Here is a 20,803-nt window from a genome sequence, read left to right as displayed (position 1 = left end):
TGAATGTACACATGTACCTGTACATATGGATCCACATACACTCCCATGTGTACAAAAGCACCTACAGGGTGTTGGATTGTACATGCATCTCTATTCATGCACCAGGATTTTAAAAGTATTGAAGGTGAGATGCTGATGCATTACAGAAAAGAAAAGCAGTTCTCATGTCAAGCATATATTATGTAAAAGAGTACAAGCACAAGACACCACCACGTTGGATTATGTGGCACTGTATTAGCATTTGTGAAAATTCATTTCCTTTCATGGATCACCATTACAAAGTGCTACTTTTAATCCAGTTCAATGCCAGAGACCTTTATGAGATGACACTTTTAGACTGTGTGGGGTGTTTTTCACCTGGACAATTGGTCCAAGCAAAGTGTATTTGGGCAGCTACTATTTGTAAAGAAGTGGTAGCAGTTCTACTGGTGAATGAACCTTATTTCATTCTTCTCAATATACTAAGTGAATACTGAGTGAACTTTTCTAAAATATGTGTCTTTATCTTAAGTACCAACAGATACTTTATGGACAAAATGTTGAAAAAATCCTGGAGGGCTAAAAGAAAAAAATCCCAACAAAATTACTGCAAGCCGTGTGATCGAATTCTTTAGAAATCTCAGAACTAATGTTCAGATTTAAGCTTCTGTACTGAAATAATGATGATTTCTGATTTCTTAATATTAAGAGCAGTACGTAGACATCAGAGACTTTCAGTGGAGCCAAAAAATTCTTGCTGTTGTAAAACATGGAGGTGATTTGATTCAATCTCAAATATGTGTTATCACTAATTTCATGTTCTATTTACAATATTGTTCATATTAAACAAAAGTTTCAGGCCTGATTCTCTGAAGGGCTAAAAACCAACACGGAAATGTAGATTGCATAAAGTATCAGGAAGATATCACCCAGCTAGAGGAAGAAGCTTTATGCAGGAATAAAAAAAAAGAACATGGCATTTTATGCAGAACGGTTTAGTGTATTACAGATTTTATTCTTTACAAATGTGTGCTGCTCTGGTTGTAGGAAATGATGACAATAATCTCAACTCCATTTTTTATGAGCATTTGACAAGATCTCTGCAGGAGTCTCTTTGTGGAGATTTGATTCTGGGCCGCTGGGGAAACTACAACACAGGAGACTGTTTTATTCTGGCGTCGGATTATTTAAATGCCTTTGTGCACTTGATCGAAATTGGAAATGGCCTTGTCACCTTTCAGCTCAGAGGGCTGGAATTTCGAGGTAAGGATCCCTGATGATTTAAATAACAACAAAAACAGCAACAAACCTTGTCTGGCTTTTTGATCTATCGCAACTCTATAGTAGGGTATCAAGTTTAAGAACCTTTCTCTCTCTCTCTCTCTTTTTACAGATATTTTTCTGCCTGTCTGTCTAAAAGCTCTGTACTTTTCTCTATCATTGTTTGAATGAAAATGTTTTGAAACACAGATGTTAAGAAATTTGGAGTCATGTTCTGCAGTATTGTAAGACTTTCAGAAAGAAGGCGTGTTGAGTTATTTGCTTGGTTCACAGATCTTTTAGGTTATGTTTAGTTACGTTTTCAGATTATTTCTTTCCCTCCATAACCATGACAACTGAAGTTGTTCTTAAAATTGTTTAACCCCCGAAACTAGTCTTTGAAAAAAACCCAAATATCATAAGACTCTTCACACGGAAAATATCCTGTGTCAGATCATGCAAGATGCCAGTGCTGAGATGGTCTCCGACACAGTAGAACTGGAGAGGAGAGGCAAGTTGAGCAGGGCTTCTTATTTCTCTGGTTTAGGAAGTGCTGACTCCAGCTGAAGAGGGGGCCTCACTTTTCTTCCTGTTCAGTATATTCCCCTGTCAGGACGCTCCTCTAAGGAATGGGAATTGCATCCCCTTCCTTGGTGGTGTGGCTTTTGTGAGGCCAGTTGCTCGTAGTGTCACACTCCTGTCCTTCAGTCTGTTGTGGTCCCTATGGTAGGAAGAAAAATGAAAGTAAAACCACAAAACTTTTAACCCGCTTTTAAATTTTGCTCGTGCTACACGTTGGCTGCCTGGCTTTGTTGCTTGGCTTTGTAACCTTTCAAAGATACCACTTTGCAGTTGCAGGTGATGGGAGTTTTGAAATCCCAGAATAAGCACCTTCCCAGGCTCACGGGCTGAGCATCAAATGGGCAACGTGTAGAGGAGTTTTCAACAAGGTGGAGTATGAGAAAACAGGAGACAGACTGGCTCTTTGAATGCGCTGGGGTGTGGGAGGATAAGACTAGGAAATAACAAGCGTGGGCTCAAGCCTTGACTCTGTGACAGACTCCCTGTAGGATGTTGAACAGGTTGTGGTAAATGCTTGATGTTCACTTTCCTTCCTTTCTGGTGGGGACGAAGATACCACTCCTGTATCTCAAGAAAAGGTATGTAGAAAACAGTAAATACCTGAAACAGCTCGGTGTTGTAGTACCTGAAGAGATGCCTATTCAGTACAAAAGAAAATTGTAAGAGAAAGCAACTGGAAGGGAAGAGAGACAATTTGTTTATCAGCCTTCTAATTTCTTGTTGCTCATGACAATGTGTGTGTGGCTCTGTGGCTTTCTTCAACTTCAAAGACATCGGTGCAAGTGGTATCTGCTTGTGTGCCCGCGAGGTAAGCCGTGGTGCTACTGAGGTTAAGTACCCTATGGAGTCCACAGGTGAAAGGCTTTGTTCAGGTGGATTTGGAATTTGCTATTACTTCTTTCAAATCCAGGCCAGACAAATGCAGATTTATGTTGTTCTGCAAGAACAGTTAAATACTGTGGCGGTTCAAATCATAGTTACGGTACCACTGGTTTCACAGGCTGGTAAATCTCTGAGATATTTGCTTTTTTTTCACTCCACCTGTCATTTTTAGTTGCTCTTAGGTTGCTCACAGTTATAATTCTTTATGGAAACTCTGTGAAGTCAAAAAACAGTGCATTCATTTCTGCAGGTCTGAAAAGTGACTTGCAGGAGGGATTTGGGTATGTTAAAGAAGAGAGGTATCTTGGACAATGTTGACGTTTTGTTCAGATTTGTTGGGATTTTGAGTGAGCAGGACCATGTACATTTCCATTAACTTGCATTCTAATTTCAGAAAATTTTCTTTGCTGATCATCCTTTTGTGCTAAAATAGTTCACTGCAGGATTTGAAACAAACAGAAGAAAGAAATTTCACTTTCATGCTTAAATTACATGAGTTTCGTGAGTGGCTTTTTTTTGACTTTATGCAGTTGCCGCCTACTGCTAGGTCCCTCTCCATCATCGCCATCCCCAGGCAGCTCAAGAAAAGTAAATCTTGGAAACAGAGATGAAAGAATATGAGAGGATCCTCAAACCACGTGCTAGCTGGATAAAAAGATCGGGGGCCCAGCAGACAGGCTTAGTGCGCTGGAAGCTGAATGCTGAACGGCTGGTTGGCTTTGTCGAGAAGTGATTCGGGAAGGCTTTGTCTGACTTGGAGCCAGGGTGGTTCATTACCAGGTGACTGCTATTTTGCATCTGAATCTGAGAGTAAAGCTCAAAGATTGCAGCGTGCCACCTGTCAAGGCATCGCTGCGTTGCCTAGGGTCACAGTTTAAGCAGCTAAACGAGTTTCAAAATTGACCTTTCTGTGCCTGATGCTGTTCAGTGTTCGTACTGTAGCTGGTTCGCTTTGTGAATAGATCCAACATGTCTGCTGGCTGCACCAGGTCTTTAAATTCAGCTGGGGCCCCTCATGTCTTTCTTGGGTTGCCATTTAGAGCCAGTGGAGTTCTCATCAGGAATATCCGTCGCCTTTCCCAGTCTCCCTCCCACTCCTCGGGAGGAGGCTGACAGCCTGCAGAGCAGCAGAGTGTCACTGGGGGAAGAGACTACCCAACGCTAGGAGGAGAGGCAAAGGTTGGAAATGGGAGGGAAATGGACTCCCCATGTTCTCCTCTCTGAACCCACTGGATGATGCTGTTCCAAGAATAAGAGAAAATGTGTAGTTAGTTTGTGTCCTCCCAGGCATGGTATGTAAGGAGGGTTTCTCTAGCTTTCCAAATATTTTCTCTGGGTAGAGGAGAGGTTATGGGAAGAGAAACCAGGAGCATGTGAGTATTGTTATTACATTGTTTGGCCTGGAAGAGAGAAGCCATGTAGGATTGAATAAAGGGACATACCTAAGGAAAGAACAGGTCAAACATGTAGCATTTGACATGCCGTGTAGGAGCTGAACCCCACTGGGCCGTGCAGAACGGGTGCCAGAGAAACCACATGAGTTACAAGCCTGCTTAAGGATGGAGTAGGAGGAACAGAGGAGCCTGGAGGGGGAACCAAGCACAAGCCAGATAAGATGGATCTGCCTGGCGCAGACCATAACAAAAGCTTCATGGACTCCAAAGCATGGGCAGATAGTCTGCTGCTTGCCCCGTGGAGACATGCTGAGGGGTGTGCTGACACCAGAGGGTTGCTTGTGTCTCCGGGTAACCCTTGAGGGCTGGTGTGCTTCAGATAAAACGTGCTGCAGTACCATGCCCTTCCAGCAACACGTTTCCTTCTTGTGTCAGCAAGGAGTGGGGCTGCTCTGGTGGGGCCGTGGGGGTTGAGCAGGGGTGCCCAGACACCGGGGGCCTGAGTCAGAGTAAAAGGAGCCAGAAGGGCTGACCTGAAGGCAGAGGCTGCATAAGGGGACAGGCCAAGGGCTGTCCCAAGGAAGCTCTGGGAAAGCTGAGACTCAGATGAAACTGTTGCTTGGAAGGTTTGTTGCATCAGGGGATGTTTAGATTGGATATTAGGAAAAATTTCTTTACTGAAAGAGGTGTTCAAAAAATGTGTAGATGCGGTACCTCAGGTCAGGCTGGATGGAGCTTTGAGCAACCTGATCTAGTGAGAGACAGCAAGAAGGCTGGACCTAGGTGAGGTCCCTTCCAGCTGTATCCATTCCGTGATTCCATGATTCAGGACATGGTTTAGCAGGCATGGTGGTGTTGGGTTGACGGTTGGACTTGATGATCTTGGAGGTCTTTTCCAACCTTAATGATTCTGTGATTCTATGGTTTTCTTTGGCCCTTCCTTTGAGCAAGATCGCTTCCTGGAGGGGCAGGAAGATACAGCAGCTACCCCAAGCATCTCCTGCGTGGACCAGGCACCTTCTTCTCCGTTTCAAATATTGCAGCTGGCAGGTGTGGTGTACAAGTGAATACAGCAGGATTTTTTTTCTGCGTAAGTGGGAAGAGCATATGCAACTGCCCTGGAAGAACCTGGGGGTTTCCAAAGTCAGGAGGCAACTGTTAAGCGCTAGGCTCGTCTCCTTTGCTTTGGGCGTCTTACGTTCCTGGTTTTAGTTGTCTGGTCATGTACTGGTTTTCACATAGGACCCTGATTCCTTTCATTGCACAGAATGGTTTCCCACAAGGAGGAAAACAAGAGCTAGCGGAGGAACTTGAAATCTGTAATTTCTGAGCTTTTGTGGATTGACATCAATTTCAAACAAGTGATTTTAATGGAGACCCCAAAAAATCTGCCGTTCCTTAAAGTGAAAGTCTGTGTTTGCTTTGGAAGTGCATGAATCACAACAGCGTTCTCTGTGTCTGTGACTGTTTTCTGTTTATGACTAAACCAGCAGTGATGTTTGCATGGTGGAGCTCTGGATTTTCCTGCGGGTGTTTCTCATCGTGGCAGCTGAAAAGCTGTGGAGACGATACTGCCGCAGCAGTGCCCAGAGCAGAGGTCACAGAGTCCTCTGAACTGAAGTGTACTGGGGCAGGAGGTGCTGCCTCCCCAGTCTGCAGTCCGGCCCAACTGAGAGGTGGCCTTATAAATGACTGATCCGGATTCCTTGCTAGCTGTGTGCAATAGGAGCATTTGGCTCAGCTGTTAAATGAAAAAATAAAACCCAGAACAAGCTCCTGCAGTCAGGGTAAGAAGATACAGACTGAGCAGACCAAAAGAAGAGAGCGAAGCTGGGATTCCTCTCATCCATCTTTGTCCTGTTCAGATTAAGCACTTTGTATGAATTAGTTCTCCACGCTCCCTTCCTACGGACGGAGAGGGGATGTGCCTCCGTCGTGCCATTCAGCACGTGTGTGCTGAATGTGTGTGAAGCTGGGGGGAGGCTCGATACCTCCCGGCGCTGAGGGGAGACGCCCGGCTCCTTTAGCGAAGACGGAGAGAGGGTAGTAATGAGCTCAAGGGAGGTGAAAACTTGCACATTGGTGTGGGGGAATCCAGCCCTTCGGTAACTTCACTCTGCTGTCTGTGTTAGACCGCAGCGGTATGCTAAAAGCCTGCCAGAAGAAATACATAATGTATCATTTAATTTGAAAGGAAGAAATAGGGGAAAACCCACAATCAGGGAACAAGCAGAAAGAATGTCAAGATACCCAGCTCCTGCGAGTTCCCTGTAGAACAAGGAAGACTTAAAATATTTTCCTCTTTAGTCTGTGCCTCAACAAAATGTCTTTTGGAGAATATCCAGTAAGGCATTCCATGTGCAGAAATTGCTTATGGATGGTGATGCTGATATCTTGAGGAGCTGTTTTCTAACTCATGCCCGGTATTCTTCAATCACATAATTAACTTCTAAATCTCAGCTGTGATTTTTGTTGCTGAACGCTGCACGTGCAATGTTCATGCTTCACTTGGAGCTTCATTAGATGAGTCAAGGAAAGAAGCCCAGAGCAGACCGAGACGTAATTGTACGTAGTGGAAGGCAGCTGTGACAGCAGGATGGGATCCCCCGTGGGGCTTTCTCCATGTTAGCTCGCTTATGTCCCACGCAAAACAGTGTGTGAACACAGCCAGTTTAAGGTATAAGCTTTAGGCACAGTAATGATGTCTAAGTAGTAAGGACAATTACTCATTTCTGCAGTGTATGTGTATGCTGTATAGTTTTATTACAGTAGAAACTACATTACCAGTGTAAGGAATATTTATCGGCGTTTGATTTTTGTGTCTGAAGGCTCTGTAGCACTGCTGAGAATCATTCTTTATTTAAAGACTGGTTGCAACTTTCGCTTTTTGCTTTTACAAATCTCTTCTTGCTTTTGGGAAATAAAAGTGCCCACCTTCATGTCTTTCCCGAGATCACACTTGAGAGATGTTCAGTGTTTGCACCAGATCGTCAAAAGGTATTAATAAATTACGAGCAGTTTGGAGAAGAGCAGCCATTTTGAACACATCTCTTTGGAGAGAAGGTTAAAAACCAAAAGTACATTGTTTGTGGGAAAGAACAAAGGCTGAGAGACACAATGCTAGGAAATACTAGAGGTATGAACAAAAAGGATGCCAAGGGGTTTCTTTAATCTTGGTGATTTAATCGGGAAGAATGGCATGAAACAGGGAAGAGGCTACTTTATGTTGAATTCAGGAAATCTGTGATGTACCAGCCTTTCTAGGTGTACAATAATGCTCCAGCAGTGGAAGCCATCCATGAGTTTCAAAGAGGCTTAGAATAGTTTCTGTAACACAGACTAGAATAAATATTTGATGTCTTTTTTCCCTTTCCTCCCTTCCAGAATTTTATATGTATATATGCGTGCACTGGAGAAGACTTCTGGAAGGATGGAAAATGTTGTTAGGTGCGCTGCAACCTTTTTATTGAGAAAATGTCTTTGCCAGAAACAGAATGTGGCATCTTGCATTGCACTCTGAAAGCGGTGAAATGAGAGGTTTTTGTGGTATTTGGTAGCTGAAAGTTTAACAGCCAACATCCTTAGAGAATGCTTTTTTCCATCTGGACTTCCATAATGTGTCTCTGTGGACCAAGAAAAGGAAAAGCTTCTGAGGAGAGAGGTTGCCTGTTATTAGAGCAACAGATCTGGTTTGGAAACCAGACCGTTTTTCAGGCATCCAAGCACCTGCAACAGCTGAAAACCAAACCACAGTTTTATAACTAACAGCTTTGATGTTTGAGGAATTGATATTGGTCTGAAGTCCTGAGATTTTTCTTTGAAGCAACCCGAGACTATCAGAGCCTATAAATTACTGTTCTTAATCCCAATTCCACAAAGAAAAGAGCAGGAAGGAGCCCAAACAGTTGCTGGTTTCCAGAATGTGTCCAGTTCTGGGGTTCGTGAGTTTCCATTGGGGAGCTCAGTTCACTCCTTTTTGAAGTATTTGTTTTTCTGTGTTTCCAGGGCTGCACCTGATGCTTGTTTCAGGAGAGGATGACCTTTCAGTGGCTGTAATTATGCACTTTGCGCTAATTCTGGGTGATGACTTGCTGCTTATTAAGCTCCTATCCTGAGCAGAGAATAAATGTGTCGGGTGAGAAGGAGCGTTATTCATCAGAACTTGAGATTTGCAGAGCTTGGTAGAGCAGAGTCAGATATTTCCACTGTAATACATTTATTTGTAAAATATTCACGTGCATGATTTTTCCAAACAAATGGTGAGCAGTCAGGCATTTTTGTGGAGTCATTGGTGAAGAGACCTCTGCGTGTCCTACAAAAGGAGTTACCTTGGGCTTCAGTCCTCCTTCATGCCTCCCATCTCCATACTCATCCCCAACTCGCAGACTTAACATGAGTCCAAAACCCGTTGTAGGGTTCACAGAGTTTAAAGCTTGAAATGCCTGATGCAGGAGAGCGATTGATGACCTTAACGTCTGTAGGATGGGGTTAGTGCATGAGCCCTATCACCCTTTCTACGTATGTTTGCACCCTAGTTGCTTCTTACATGTCAGCAATCCTTAGTGCTCAAACTATTGCTACCTTCAGCCACAGCAATGAGTCCCCATTCTGGACGTGTTACAAACTGAAGCAGAGGAAGTTCCGTCTGAACATGAGGAAGAACTTCTTCCCTCTGAGGGTGACGGAGCACTGGAACAGGCTGCCCAGAGGGGCTGTGGAGTCTCCTTCTCTGGAGATATTCAAGACCTGCCTGGACAAGGTCCTCTACAACCTACTGTAGGTGACCCTGCTTCGGCAGGAGGGTTGGACTAGATGACCCACAGAGGTCCCTTCCAACCCCTACCATTCAGTGATTCTGTGATTCTGTGTTGTTAAACTGGAGTGTTTTAGGGAAATTAAAACTGCTTCTAGAAGTATGTGGTTGTGTTACAGGATTTTCTTTCTGGCCCTTCAGAACTGAAAAATGCTTTTCTTTTCACTCACTGAGTTTTCAAAATTAAATTCAAAAGCACACTTTGATTCCTGCCTTAAATTCTAGAAGGGTGGGTGTTCATTAGTTTAGGTGTATTTTATGTATCCTCTTGAGGTGAGATTACAGTCTTCAGTTTCAATTTTCTTATTTCCATTTGGGTCAGATCACTCTGGCAGAGCACAAGGCAAATCCTGATGCATCAGGGAAGTAGAAAGAGCTCCAGGCTCTCACCTGGTTTTCTCCTGAGCTCGCACAGGTTGACCTTGCTTTGTTCAGCTGGCACACGTTTTTGCATTGATGGATTTTTGGCAACCACCCAGTGTTAGATATCTTACAAATGAATTGGTCTCATCTGTACTAGCAAGGGTCACAGTCAATGACTAAGCTTGAGTGAAGTGGGAGAGCTTATTTTCTTTCTACTGCAGAGATGTAAAAAAAAAAAAAAAAAAATGTTTTCCCTCAGATTTCAAAATGACTAATTACCAGTGAAAACATTTTCCTGTATTTTAATATTTAATGGTACTACACTTAATTATATTGCAGAACTGAAGTGCACGTTCTGCTCCTTGCTCTTTGGTTTTATGAATAATTCTCGCGGAGTTGCTTGAACTTGATAATTTTTTGAGAAGCAATATAAAAATTGACATTTTAATCATCAGCTTATAACATATACAGGAAAGTTTAGGGTCACCCTTCTGTAAAAGATGCACAGAAACCCTTAACTTCATTTACTGTGACTTGTCCCTTTTGGCTCAATGCATAAAGCTGAGCACGTGCTCTTAGTCTTTGCAGTACCAGTGTCTAGAGTAATGAACCAAAAAGGATTTGATGTAGGCACTGGTAAAATGAAATTTCTCAGTAACGTGCAAACTTGTGGCATTGAAGTCCAGCCAGTGCATTATGGATTAAAGTAAGGCTCAATTAAAGATGAGAGAAAATTACTGGCAGTCTTTCTAGAACTGATTTCAGTTGAGGGGGAACCAACACGTACTTGAGCTTCAAGCCTGCATTTTTTCTGTGCAGACTTGAGTCCTTTTGCTAGGTGTTGTTTGGAAATACTAATCAGCAGCATGATGATAGGAATAGGGATTTGGTGTTTTGTCAGAGGGCTGGCCGTGGCTCAGATTCCACCTTTAAACTTAACGAGGATACCCCAGAGGCTCTGCAGGCGGTCAAGACACCAAATCCCCAACATCATAGTACCCAGGTCCATCACACAGCTGTTGTTAAGCACGTGCATGTTTGCCAGATGTTGAAGAGCACAGCCCTGATTTCATTCCTTGGAATACATCTGCAAAATGACCCCATGAGCTCCTTTGGTTGGTTCCCAGAGGGTCTGTAATAACACAGTCCTGGTTAGAATGTCTCTCGCTCCCCAAGCTCAGCATTGATTGCATCCACTGTAGTATAATTTTAACTTCAGTTGATTAAAATTACCTAGCAAAGGTGACTGGGAGAGACTTTTACCTGTTGAATTAGCTGAGAATGCAAATAATTGTTCTGGCATCTTCTTCTCCCATTTGTTATGCATGTGATGACAGCTTCTCTCAAACACTGAGGGTCTCTTGAATTAACCTGTTACTTGCCTTGCCAGCCTCTTTAGGCCCCAGATTTTACAAAATACGTGGCTTAAGAAAACTAGTAATTACAGAATCTCCAGGAATGATATTTGGTATTTATTAATAGAGATAATACAGAGAGCACATAGAAATATAGACAGCACTCCATAGGTGGAATGAAATGTGGTATTTCCATGCCAAAAGGAAAAATAAAATATTTAATAATAGAGTTACATCGACTGAGGAAAGCCATCTTTAATTCCCTTAGCTGTAAGGGGATCGGTGGCAGTTATTAGGCTTGTGTTTTTCATTGCTTATAAATATTTGGCAATACTTAATTTAGCACCTGGGATGAAGATGTATCTCTTCTTGAATTCAGTTTAATACTGAGAGACCTTTTAACTTTCAAAAATAAACATAACAGCAATAGTAACAGCACCAGCATGGTGTAGTTACTTTACTCTTTTTGAGCTATGTACAAAGGAATATGCCTTTCCCTACCTCACTTTGAGTACTTTGAGTCTTCTGACTTGACTTCAGAAAAGCATCCACTGACCCAGAGCGGTTGCTGCTTTTTTGCTGTCGAGCAGTAAATGTTGATTCGTGTAGAAATCTGTGAAATATGAAGCAGAAGCAGCCCAATTCATGTCCAGTCCAACTGGAAATGTCAGCTTCATAGGTCACGGTTTGTACTTTGTGGCAGTCTTGAAAGGAAAGGTGTTTATATTTGCATTACTTGAAGACATTTAATAATTTGTCATATTGTATAACCCCCACAGTCCAAGAAGGATTACATGTCAGTGTGTGAACAATACCTGGGTATAGAGGGTAAGTTTTCACTTGTAGGAAGCTGAATGGAGAACACTGGAATATACTGGATCTTTTTCCCCCCATCTCTTAGGGCTACAATCCTGTTTTTTCTCACACATTCCCTTCAGATCTTTCTTTTCTTCTTTTTTCTTGTATGTTTTTCCTTGCTGGATACATTTGAGAAGGGGTACAGACAAAAAAGAGAAGGTGATAACCAACACTTCAACATATTTTGTTGTATTTTGAAAGGCTTTTCTTAGCGTGGAGAGAGGCACATTCTTGGTGCCACTTCTATCGATATAATCTCTAGGTCCTCAGGTTTTTGACCAGACAGGTGTGAAGGGACGGGGATAGTTGGTTGAGGGCACAGTGGCTGTCACGATGCTCCACAGAAAGGCCTTTGGGATGCTGCCGTGCTCCAGGCTCTCTTTCGGGGTGCTGGCACACAACGGGGGATCGCAGCTGACCCTGTATTCTTTCCCAGTCCAACTTTCAGATGATGAACATAGCCAAACTCTTCTCCCATTTGCAATGACACAACGGAGCAGGTCTGTTGGTCCTGGCAGGGGGGGTTCGTAGCTGTTGAACTGCAGCGCAGTGGCACCTTCTTCTCCTGTTGAGACCGTTTGGAAGCTGACGGAGCCAGCTCTCTCGTGGGGTGATGTTGAACCACTGGCGGGAGGCCTGTGCGAGACATACATGTAACTTGCATCCCAGGAGATGGCCTTGGAAGATGGTTTATGTACTAATTCCATGGAGAGTAAGTTCAGCAACAGCCCACAGAGAGTAAATTTGAAAAAGATCCATGCACCAGGAGCACGTAATTCATACATTTTGAGAACAGTGGGGGGAGCACAGGGGTGTCCACCTTGGTTTTGATTTGTAGTGCCCTACGCAGCATAGAAACCACGTTTTCATAGATTCCAAATCCCGAAGGTCTCAGCTTGACCTCCTGGTGTGCACAGCACAGGCCAGAAATGCAACGTCTGCAGAGAAGATACGTTACTGTTCCTGCATCTGCCTCATGACATCTTTTTGAGTTAACATCTCTTTTTCAGAAAGATTTACTCTATTTTGATCTAAAGCTTGTGTGCTAGGCTAATTAGAAAGCTGTTCTGTCCTCCTGATGTATTGCCACTAGTCCTGTTCATTAGAGATGTTTGATCTGGAGTAGCTTACACTCCGGTGGGAGGGAGAACAACCCGTTGGATGTTATTTTTGGAACCTGCTTTCCGAGATACTTTGCTAGAACTCTGATTTATAAGTGCTCTAACACACTGTAAAAATCTTTGTTTGCATCCTGTATGTTGTTTGAAGAAGCAGGCTGAGACTTGGATCAATTTGCTTAATGTGCCTGACAGAGCGAGACTCTTTAGTGTTGCTTCCTGGTGAGTTTTTATGAAGGCAGAAGCTGTGATCTGTAGTTCGGCTCAGCTCAGAACCGAATGCCTAGAACGTTAGATCGGGCCCTTTTGGCTTTTATAGGTGATAGTAAATAAATAATGTACGGCTCTTTGCTACTGCGCATGGATCAGTTGGCACGGCTAATTGGTATTAGATTATTAGATTTTTGCCAAGTGCACAGAGCCTTCAATCATACTTTTTCAGCTTGGGAGTCCTTTGTTTCCTCCTCCCCCAATAACTGGCACCGTACTCTCTTTTTCTCACTGCCAAGGGACGTATTGCCAGCAGAGAGAAGTGGAAGCTATCACCGAAGGAGATGAAGACAACGAGGGCTGCTGCTGCTGTAAGCCCGGGCACTTGCCTCACTTGTTGTCGTGTAATGCAGCCTTCAACCTCCGGTGGCTGACCTGGGAAATAACGCGGACCCAGTACATCCTGGAGGGATACAGCATCATTGATAACAACGCCGCGACAATGCTGCAAGTGTTCGATCTGCGGAGAATACTGATCAGATACTACATAAAGGTAAACGCTCTGGTGAAGTGCACTATGTTCCTAGGCAGGTTTGTCAAAAAGAATGGATGATGGCTGGGTATTAGAAACAGCGTTTGAAGCTTTTGGCTTTATATTTATTCGTTTGTACTACCGGCAGCCAGACTGACTTGGTATTATTTAGGGATAATTAACTCGTATCTCCCTTTGCTAGTGTTGATTCTGACCACCTACAGTTACCACAGGGGATTGCTGGCACGCTTCAGCAGAAGTCGAGAGGCAAGTTAACGTCCTCTAGAGCTAAAGTCAGAGCAACCATTCTTATAAAGCAAAGCTTCACCGACAGTTTGTTATTGCTTCTTGACTTGGCCTTTCCACTGTTTTTTCTGGCAGAAAAAAAGATCAACAAGCATAAAGTTCTTGGGAAATCTCTGAAGAGCTGTTTCTCAAATAGACCTTTCTTAGTAATGCCAGCCCCCTTCTCACCTGCCGTTGTAGATACATACCACAACACATTTGAAGTTGTTTTGTTCGACTGATTAAACAGCAGTTCATTTACATCACATCTATATTTGCACTGTTATTAAGATCACAATGACCACACAGATATTAATTTGTCAAAATAATTGAACCTTATAGTCTAGCTAGATGTCTTCCTCCTCTGCCAAGCCCTTTCCAGTCCAGCGAATGAAGAAATGGCTGAGCTTTCTTGTCTTCTGCTGAAGCAACAAGAGCCAAGTGTTGCCTCCTCTGCCACTGGTACTGCGACGGAGGCAGTCACTAAAGCTCCCAGCCATCCCTGACATCTCCTTCCTGTTTATGTCGCTGCAACTATTAAAATCCTGTCAACCTTAGAGAGAGACCTGCTGTAAATAAATTAATCGCCATGTTATGCAAGTGAGCCAATGCAGTAAAAACAAGATCATTGCCTCAGAAAGCTGCTGTGATCCTGTAGTCAGTTACTCTATAAAATGCAGACTGGGATTTCATAAATAATTTTACAGGCAATGGGGCCTGGTAACCACCCTGCTTTGCTTAATTAACTAATTAAATGCAAAACTGCATGTGAGCGTGATTTTTTCATTTTAGAAGTAGGTTTTGTGGCTATAAACGAAATTGCTTTTAAGCAATGTATCTAAACTAAAAAAATGCCACTTCTTTAAAGTGAAATGAATATGTTGCTACAATTCCTTCGCTTTAGTTTAAACGGTAACCTGAATAACCTGAACATAAACTGATGCAAGCTGGTGTATGATGGCAAATGATACCATTGAAAAAAATCCCAGCCTAAGCTGCAATCAAATCAGCACCGCATTAGTTTAAAGCGGTAAAGAATTGTTCTTCATAAATGGGAACTTTTTTAGTGCCTTGAAGCCAACTAATGTGTAGAGGACTTGTGGGAGGTGTGAGGTTCATCACGTAGGAAGTAGAACTGAACTCAGAGGTTGTTCAGGGCTCCTTGTTCTGGCCATACCCGAGAAGCAGCTGGTGTAGGTAGGATCGCTTAAACCAGCTTCTGTGCCGTATGATGGAGGTGTAGTTAACTGGTCCTGCTTGGACTGAAAGGGAGGTGGGGTGAAGGATCTCCGCGCTGCTGAGGTCTGCCGTGGCTCCATCGCCTCTGCGCACAGATTTCGTGATATCCACAACCTACGGCTTTGAAGGTGTGGAAATCGCATCTCTCGTGGCTGGATGTAGTTGAGCCAGTACTGTAACAGTGCACTTACAGATCTTCATTCGTAGAAGGGTGTCAGTCCCTTGATCTACTTCCCTTCTTTGGGAAGGATGAATGGAAGATAATAAGAATGTGTTGGCAGCTTCGATATTAGCCTGGGCTGGGCTCCCTTCAGGAGATGCCTTTAGAATGACACTTCCCAAAAGAAAGCTATACGGAGATTTGATTCTCCTGTTCTTCAAGTTATTAGCTTTAAACCTTTGATAAGATTTGGTAAAATCCTTAGAACAGCCTCGGAAGGTGAGAAGATTGTATTATGTATCAGATCAGCTGTCATCCTATTTAGTACTTACCTCCAGATAAACAGTGTCAGAAACAAAGGTGAGAATCCATTCCTTCCCCTGCTGTTTCTTACAGGGGAATCTTCAGCTACAAAGACCCTGCGCGATTTCACTGTGAACATTTTAAAGCCCTGACACTTCCTTTTTAACAGCGTAGGAAAGTAATTTTAAGACGAACTCTAGCTAATGCGGTATTCGGGTCACATAAATCACAAACTCAGAAAAGACTCAGGCTGGAGTTTCAGCATCAACTGCATGTCCATTGCGCTGAGCAGTCGCAGTGCTTTTAGTTTATTCTTTGTAGCTTACAATACTGTAAATATTTACCGTATTATTTCTGAACTGCCCTATAGCTGAGGATGTACTTGTGCGCAAAACATATCTAGGAGAGCTACTAAGAGCAGAATTTAATTAGGTAGCAGAAGTTTTTGCTATTTCTGTGTCTGATTGCAAGTCTGATTTTTTTTTTTCCCCAGCTGAATCTGCTTCTTTGTAAACACAGGTGAGAACAATAAAAAAAGCAAACTCCATTCTGAAGATCAACAAAGAAAACATATGCTTTGTTTCAGTTCTCCTCTCCCAGATGGTCCATATTGGTCTTTAAAACAACGAGTTGCACTGAGCGTCTTATTCCTAATGAATTTGTTTCATTCGCAGTGTCATTGAGAGCCTAGAAAGGCCCACATTTCTTCTTATACAAGGATTTTTATTCTCCACAAATAAAGGGGGTCAGCTCCTGTAGCCCTTCTGCATATATTTTGAAATCATTTCCTGCCCAACTACTGCGATATTTTTCCCTTGTGCCTTCTCTGTCTCTTCTCAATATATTCTTATTTAAGCGTCTTTTAGTATTCAAGAAGTCCGCATTCGCCGAGTGCTGTGTTTTCAGCTCCTATTGTTTCTGCATGAATCTTTTTTAAAGAGTGGATTGTTCTCCGCATGCCAAGAAAGTAGGGGACTCTCCTCAGTCTGTATCTGTCTGACTTTTCTTTTTCCTCTGGAGCTTAATTTTCCTCTTGCTGGTGTATTTTTGTACAATTTAAAAGATAAATTGTGGAGGGCACCTGGGATATTTAGAAGGGCTGGTAGTGCTTTTTAATCCATCATATTTTCATTTTAAACAGTTATTTGCTTTATAATATTTCCATTGCATGGGTAAAGTAGAACTACATCATCTTCAGTTATGTTCACTTGCCCCTCATTTGCTTTGAAATCCAATTCTAAATGACTATCTTTTATTAAAACAAAAATTATAATCATAAAACATTATAATGGGACTTTCCAGCCACTTTCCTTTGCAGCACTGGAACTTCTCCCGAAGTTTCATGTTCTTTTGAAGATATGCTATAAATTTGTTTGGATAGATTATTTTTTTAAAATTATTATTTTATTTTATTTTATTTATTATTATTTTAATGGCTTCAGTCACAGCAGTTAGAAGAACTTAAACTTAGAAACTCACAGACATGAGATATGAGTCTTGCTGCTTTCTAATATTTCTGCATTTGATAAAAGAGCTCCTGCTGAACGCTGCTCCTCCTTCAGTTCTCGAAAAGCAACCTCAGTCACATCAGTTATCAGCTTCTTAACCTGACATATAAGAAATAATCCATTATCCTTTACTGGCCTCATCGACAAAGAACAAAAACAGCGATGCTACTAAATGCAGAGAGAAAAGAGCAATTCAGGCAGGGGTTTGCAGCCTGGTGTTGCACACACCAGTCCGATCTCCCTTTTGCGCTTAAATGGTGGTGGAAGTGTTCGTTAAAGGACTGGGAAGGCTTTGTCTCCCAGCAAGCAGGCAGCCCATGGAGGAAGGAGAGGCCTGTTTTGAGCACGTCACCAGCACTACAGTTTTTTCAAAATACGCCTGAGCTTTTATCGATATCACCTTCTTGGAGACAGACTCTAGAACCTCAGTAATAGTCAGTAATTAACATGTTTGAATTCTGGAACTCTGTATTCTTATAATAGTCTATTGTTTGTATTAATTCTCCTGTAAAGCAGGAGGTTATTAAAAATACTACCTTTTTTTTTTTTGTGTTGTCAGCTATTTAGATATAAATTATGACCATCTTTCTAACTTGGAACAGTTTTGTGAAGCAGTGATGCCAAGCAGTAAAAAATAGGAAAAATATGTACCATTATGGGTAGTCAGTGTGGTCCTGTACGATTTATTCTGTGTAAAATGTATCTGCTTTCATTGGAGATAGAGTGACTAATGTTTGCACGTTTTGTCAACAGAGTATAATATACTTTACAGCAAGTTCTCCCAAAATCCTTGACTGGATAAAAGATGAATCCATCCAAAAGATACTGCAGCCTTATGCGAAGTGGCATTACATTGAACGTGACCTTGCAATGTTTAACATTAACATAGACGAGGATTATGTTCCGTGTCTCCAGGGAATAACAAGAGCTAGTTTCTGCAGTGTTTATCTGGACTGGATTCAGTTCTGTGCTAGAAAAAGGGTGGAGGTAAGCTTGCTTTTTCCTTTTTTTGTAGTAGTTTCAGTTCTTGGGATAGGAGTTAAAGGATGCATGGTTACTCATGGTTACTCGGCGTTGCCAGTGTTCGGGTACCTTTGCCAAGCGTTGGTGGTGTTTGTGTACCCTTTCCAAACATTGCCTGCCTGTGGGTACAGTCTTCACGTGGTAGGGAAGTACATAACAAACTCACTGCTAGTACAGATCGTTTCTGAGAGCTCGTAATTCAAAAGTGAACCGTGCCACAAAACCGGGTGGAATTACCTCGCAGCTCTAGAAGGTCAAGGGCAGGTTTACGGCGATGCATTCGCATGCTCCGAGCCACTGAGATTACTGATGGTCAGCTATCATTTGTCAGAAATGCACTGCTGTATTTCCATGGGATACTCAAAATAGCCCAGAGGGAGAATACAGTTTCAAACACGCATATTCCCTCCATTTAATTTTCTGATTATTGCTGATAATGGCAAGAAATGAGAAGCGTATCTTTCCCGGCCACCAGGCACTGTTATCTGTGCATTTTTCATTCAGGATCACTGAGTGCACATCCCATTTGCTACCACTGACCTGAGCTGGTGTAACGTTGCTGAAGCTTAATGCTTCTTCTCCACTTTGGTTCCTTCTCATGTCTCTGACTCTGGATACTGTTCCACCAGTTCCTCTGTGTGTCATCACGTCAATACCGTTTTCATCGGATTGTCTTCTGAGCCTTCCCCACCACCTCCTCCTCCTGGGAATATTTCATCCTTCACTTTCCCGTCTCCATGTCAGCTCCCAAGTTCTCACGCACAGAGAATTGCATGGTGCAGGGAACACCGCTGTTAAACCATGCTTTTTCACTTGTTGTGTGGCTGAGACTTTCAAATAGAATAGTAGATTTAGGGATGCCAAATGGACTCGAAACTTTTTCGAAGTTAGACTTAAAAGGGCAAATGAGTGCCTGCACAGGTGTGCACACACACACATTTATATATTTTTTTACATATTTTTTTTTTACCTCTGTTTTTGTAGTTCACTAACTATATGGAGGTAAAGTTCACATAGGAGGTGAGATGTAAAAAAAGCTTCGCTGTACACATAGCCCTGAAAACCAGTGTATATTTATGGAAGCAGCTACATTCTCCGTTACAACTGGCTTCAGTTTTAGAGTCAAAGAAAGCTATAAGAAATAGCCCGTTGCATGGACAGCAATAAGTCTGTATCCTCCTGAAGAGTCACATTCACGAGGAGTTGTTTCAGTTTTTCCTCCTGCTCGATAGCCAGGTTTTCTTTGCAAAAATTTCAGTGAAGAAACTCTCCTGAGCTAGTAAATGTCAATGAAATGTTTTGACTGCTTGTTAAAATGTGAAGTCAGTGTCATCAACGGTATACAATTTAGACATACTTATTGTTATTCATGAAAGGTGTGTTCCCCTCAATTTTTCCAAATAGATTGTTCTTCTGGAATCGGGGAGGGGAGTTTCATATGCACGGTGTCCCGTGGAAAGGAGTTTGGCTGCCTCCAGTTGCAATGTCTCTCAGCAATAAGGATTCTACTCTGGTTTAGAATGTCAGAGCTGGAAAAACAAACAAACGAAACCCCCACCACCACCACCAAAGCTCCCCTCCCGTGGGATCTCATCACCCGAAATTGAAATATTCTCTTTCTAGCCAGTGGGTAAAATCAGCTTACGCTCTGCAGAAAGCCTCTGATGGCAGTGATCTTCCTTCTTGTTCTGTTTAATTGCAAAAAATGGTTTTGTGTGTAGGTCCAGCTGCGAGCACATTTTATGAATGTTACGGTGTATAGCATTGCGGTGCTTTTAAAGATGGTATTTGCACCTGGACTAACATGCTGTTCTTAAAACCTTGTAGCACCTGGACAGCGATGAGGATTCGCCTCTGGTGACGCTTTCCTTTGCCTTGTGTATCCTGGGTCGAAGAGCATTGGGAACGGCAGCTCACAACATGGCCATCAGGTAATTTCCAGGAATCCTTCTTCCTCATTTTAAAGCAAAGACCTGTTTGTCTTTTTTCACCTAATGTGGAATCTCAGCAGAAGATTAGAGCAAGGCGAAGTCTCTTTGCTCCATAAAATAATTTGCTTTCTGCCATTCCTGGATGTCTTCTACTTTGGTAGCTTGCTTAATGTCAGTCTTGATTTCACAGGGCAAAGCAGAATTTTGCATTGAAAGAATAGGTTCCAGTGGTTATTGCTTGTGTTCCCTCACACCTGGCCTGGCTACTGTAATGCTGGCTTTCTCTGGAATGGAAAGAGGCTGCCGAGTACACTGACGACTGGTTAGCTAAATAATAATAAATCCATAAGGGTCCTCTATTCCTCGGGGCTGTATGCCGTGTTCCTTCTGCCACTTTATCCTGGTGACCGAGGAGGGGAGAACTTCACATCTCTTGAGATCGCGGCATTGTCTGTTCTCAGGCTACCTTGCTCATTGATTCATTCGAAACACTCCTTCCTAATTAAAATATGATTTGTTAAGTTTATTTCTGGATGCGCTCTTCACCTGACATTTTCCTAAGAGAGTCTTCCATTTTCACTAGGAGTTCTGAGTTGTTTGGGTTTTATAAGGTACCATTCATGCCGTTCTAGGTGTTCAGCCTCAGTAATTGATTTTATAGATATGGCGTTTTATTTATGAAATAATCTTTACTTTATTAAAGTCTAACTTCTTTCCTAATTTTAGATTTTTATTAGATGTGTTTGAACTCCCTGTGTTCGCAAGAGTTTAGTAACAGTAGACAAGATCAGTAAATACACAGCCTCCAAGTGACCTTGCTGTATTGGCACGACATGGTGAATAAAGCCAGCCAGCCCTCTCTCAACACGCTCCTTGGAGAGGATTTGTCTTGCTAACAAGCAAACAGAGACAGCATGTGCGATCTTGAATCCATTTGCTGTTAGAAAACAGTCCTTTAAATATTTATTCTAGCTTTATTATCTGTTGAGTCGTTTGCGATGTCTGTCT

At 42.5% G+C, this 20,803-nt stretch overlaps 1 protein-coding gene across 2 annotated transcripts in view; it reads left to right on the top strand.

Moving 5' to 3' along the window:
- The window catches only part of PCNX2 (pecanex 2), a 165,062-nt gene that overhangs the window by 123,084 nt on the left and 21,175 nt on the right, over nucleotides 1-20,803 (top strand). For both annotated transcript variants that reach the window (XM_075412236.1, XM_075412234.1), the window contains exons 25-28: nucleotides 1,027-1,242; nucleotides 13,114-13,367; nucleotides 17,595-17,828; nucleotides 19,692-19,795. In XM_075412236.1, coding sequence (XP_075268351.1) covers nucleotides 1,027-1,242; nucleotides 13,114-13,367; nucleotides 17,595-17,828; nucleotides 19,692-19,795 — 808 coding nt within the window. The remainder of the gene's footprint in view (nucleotides 1-1,026; nucleotides 1,243-13,113; nucleotides 13,368-17,594; nucleotides 17,829-19,691; nucleotides 19,796-20,803) is intronic.

This window comes from Opisthocomus hoazin, chromosome 2 (genome assembly GCF_030867145.1).
Source record: "Opisthocomus hoazin isolate bOpiHoa1 chromosome 2, bOpiHoa1.hap1, whole genome shotgun sequence".
Taxonomy (NCBI): Eukaryota; Metazoa; Chordata; class Aves; order Opisthocomiformes; family Opisthocomidae; genus Opisthocomus; species Opisthocomus hoazin.
The sequence above is the reverse complement of the archived record's forward strand: the minus strand, read 5'-3'. Positions and strand labels throughout refer to the sequence as shown.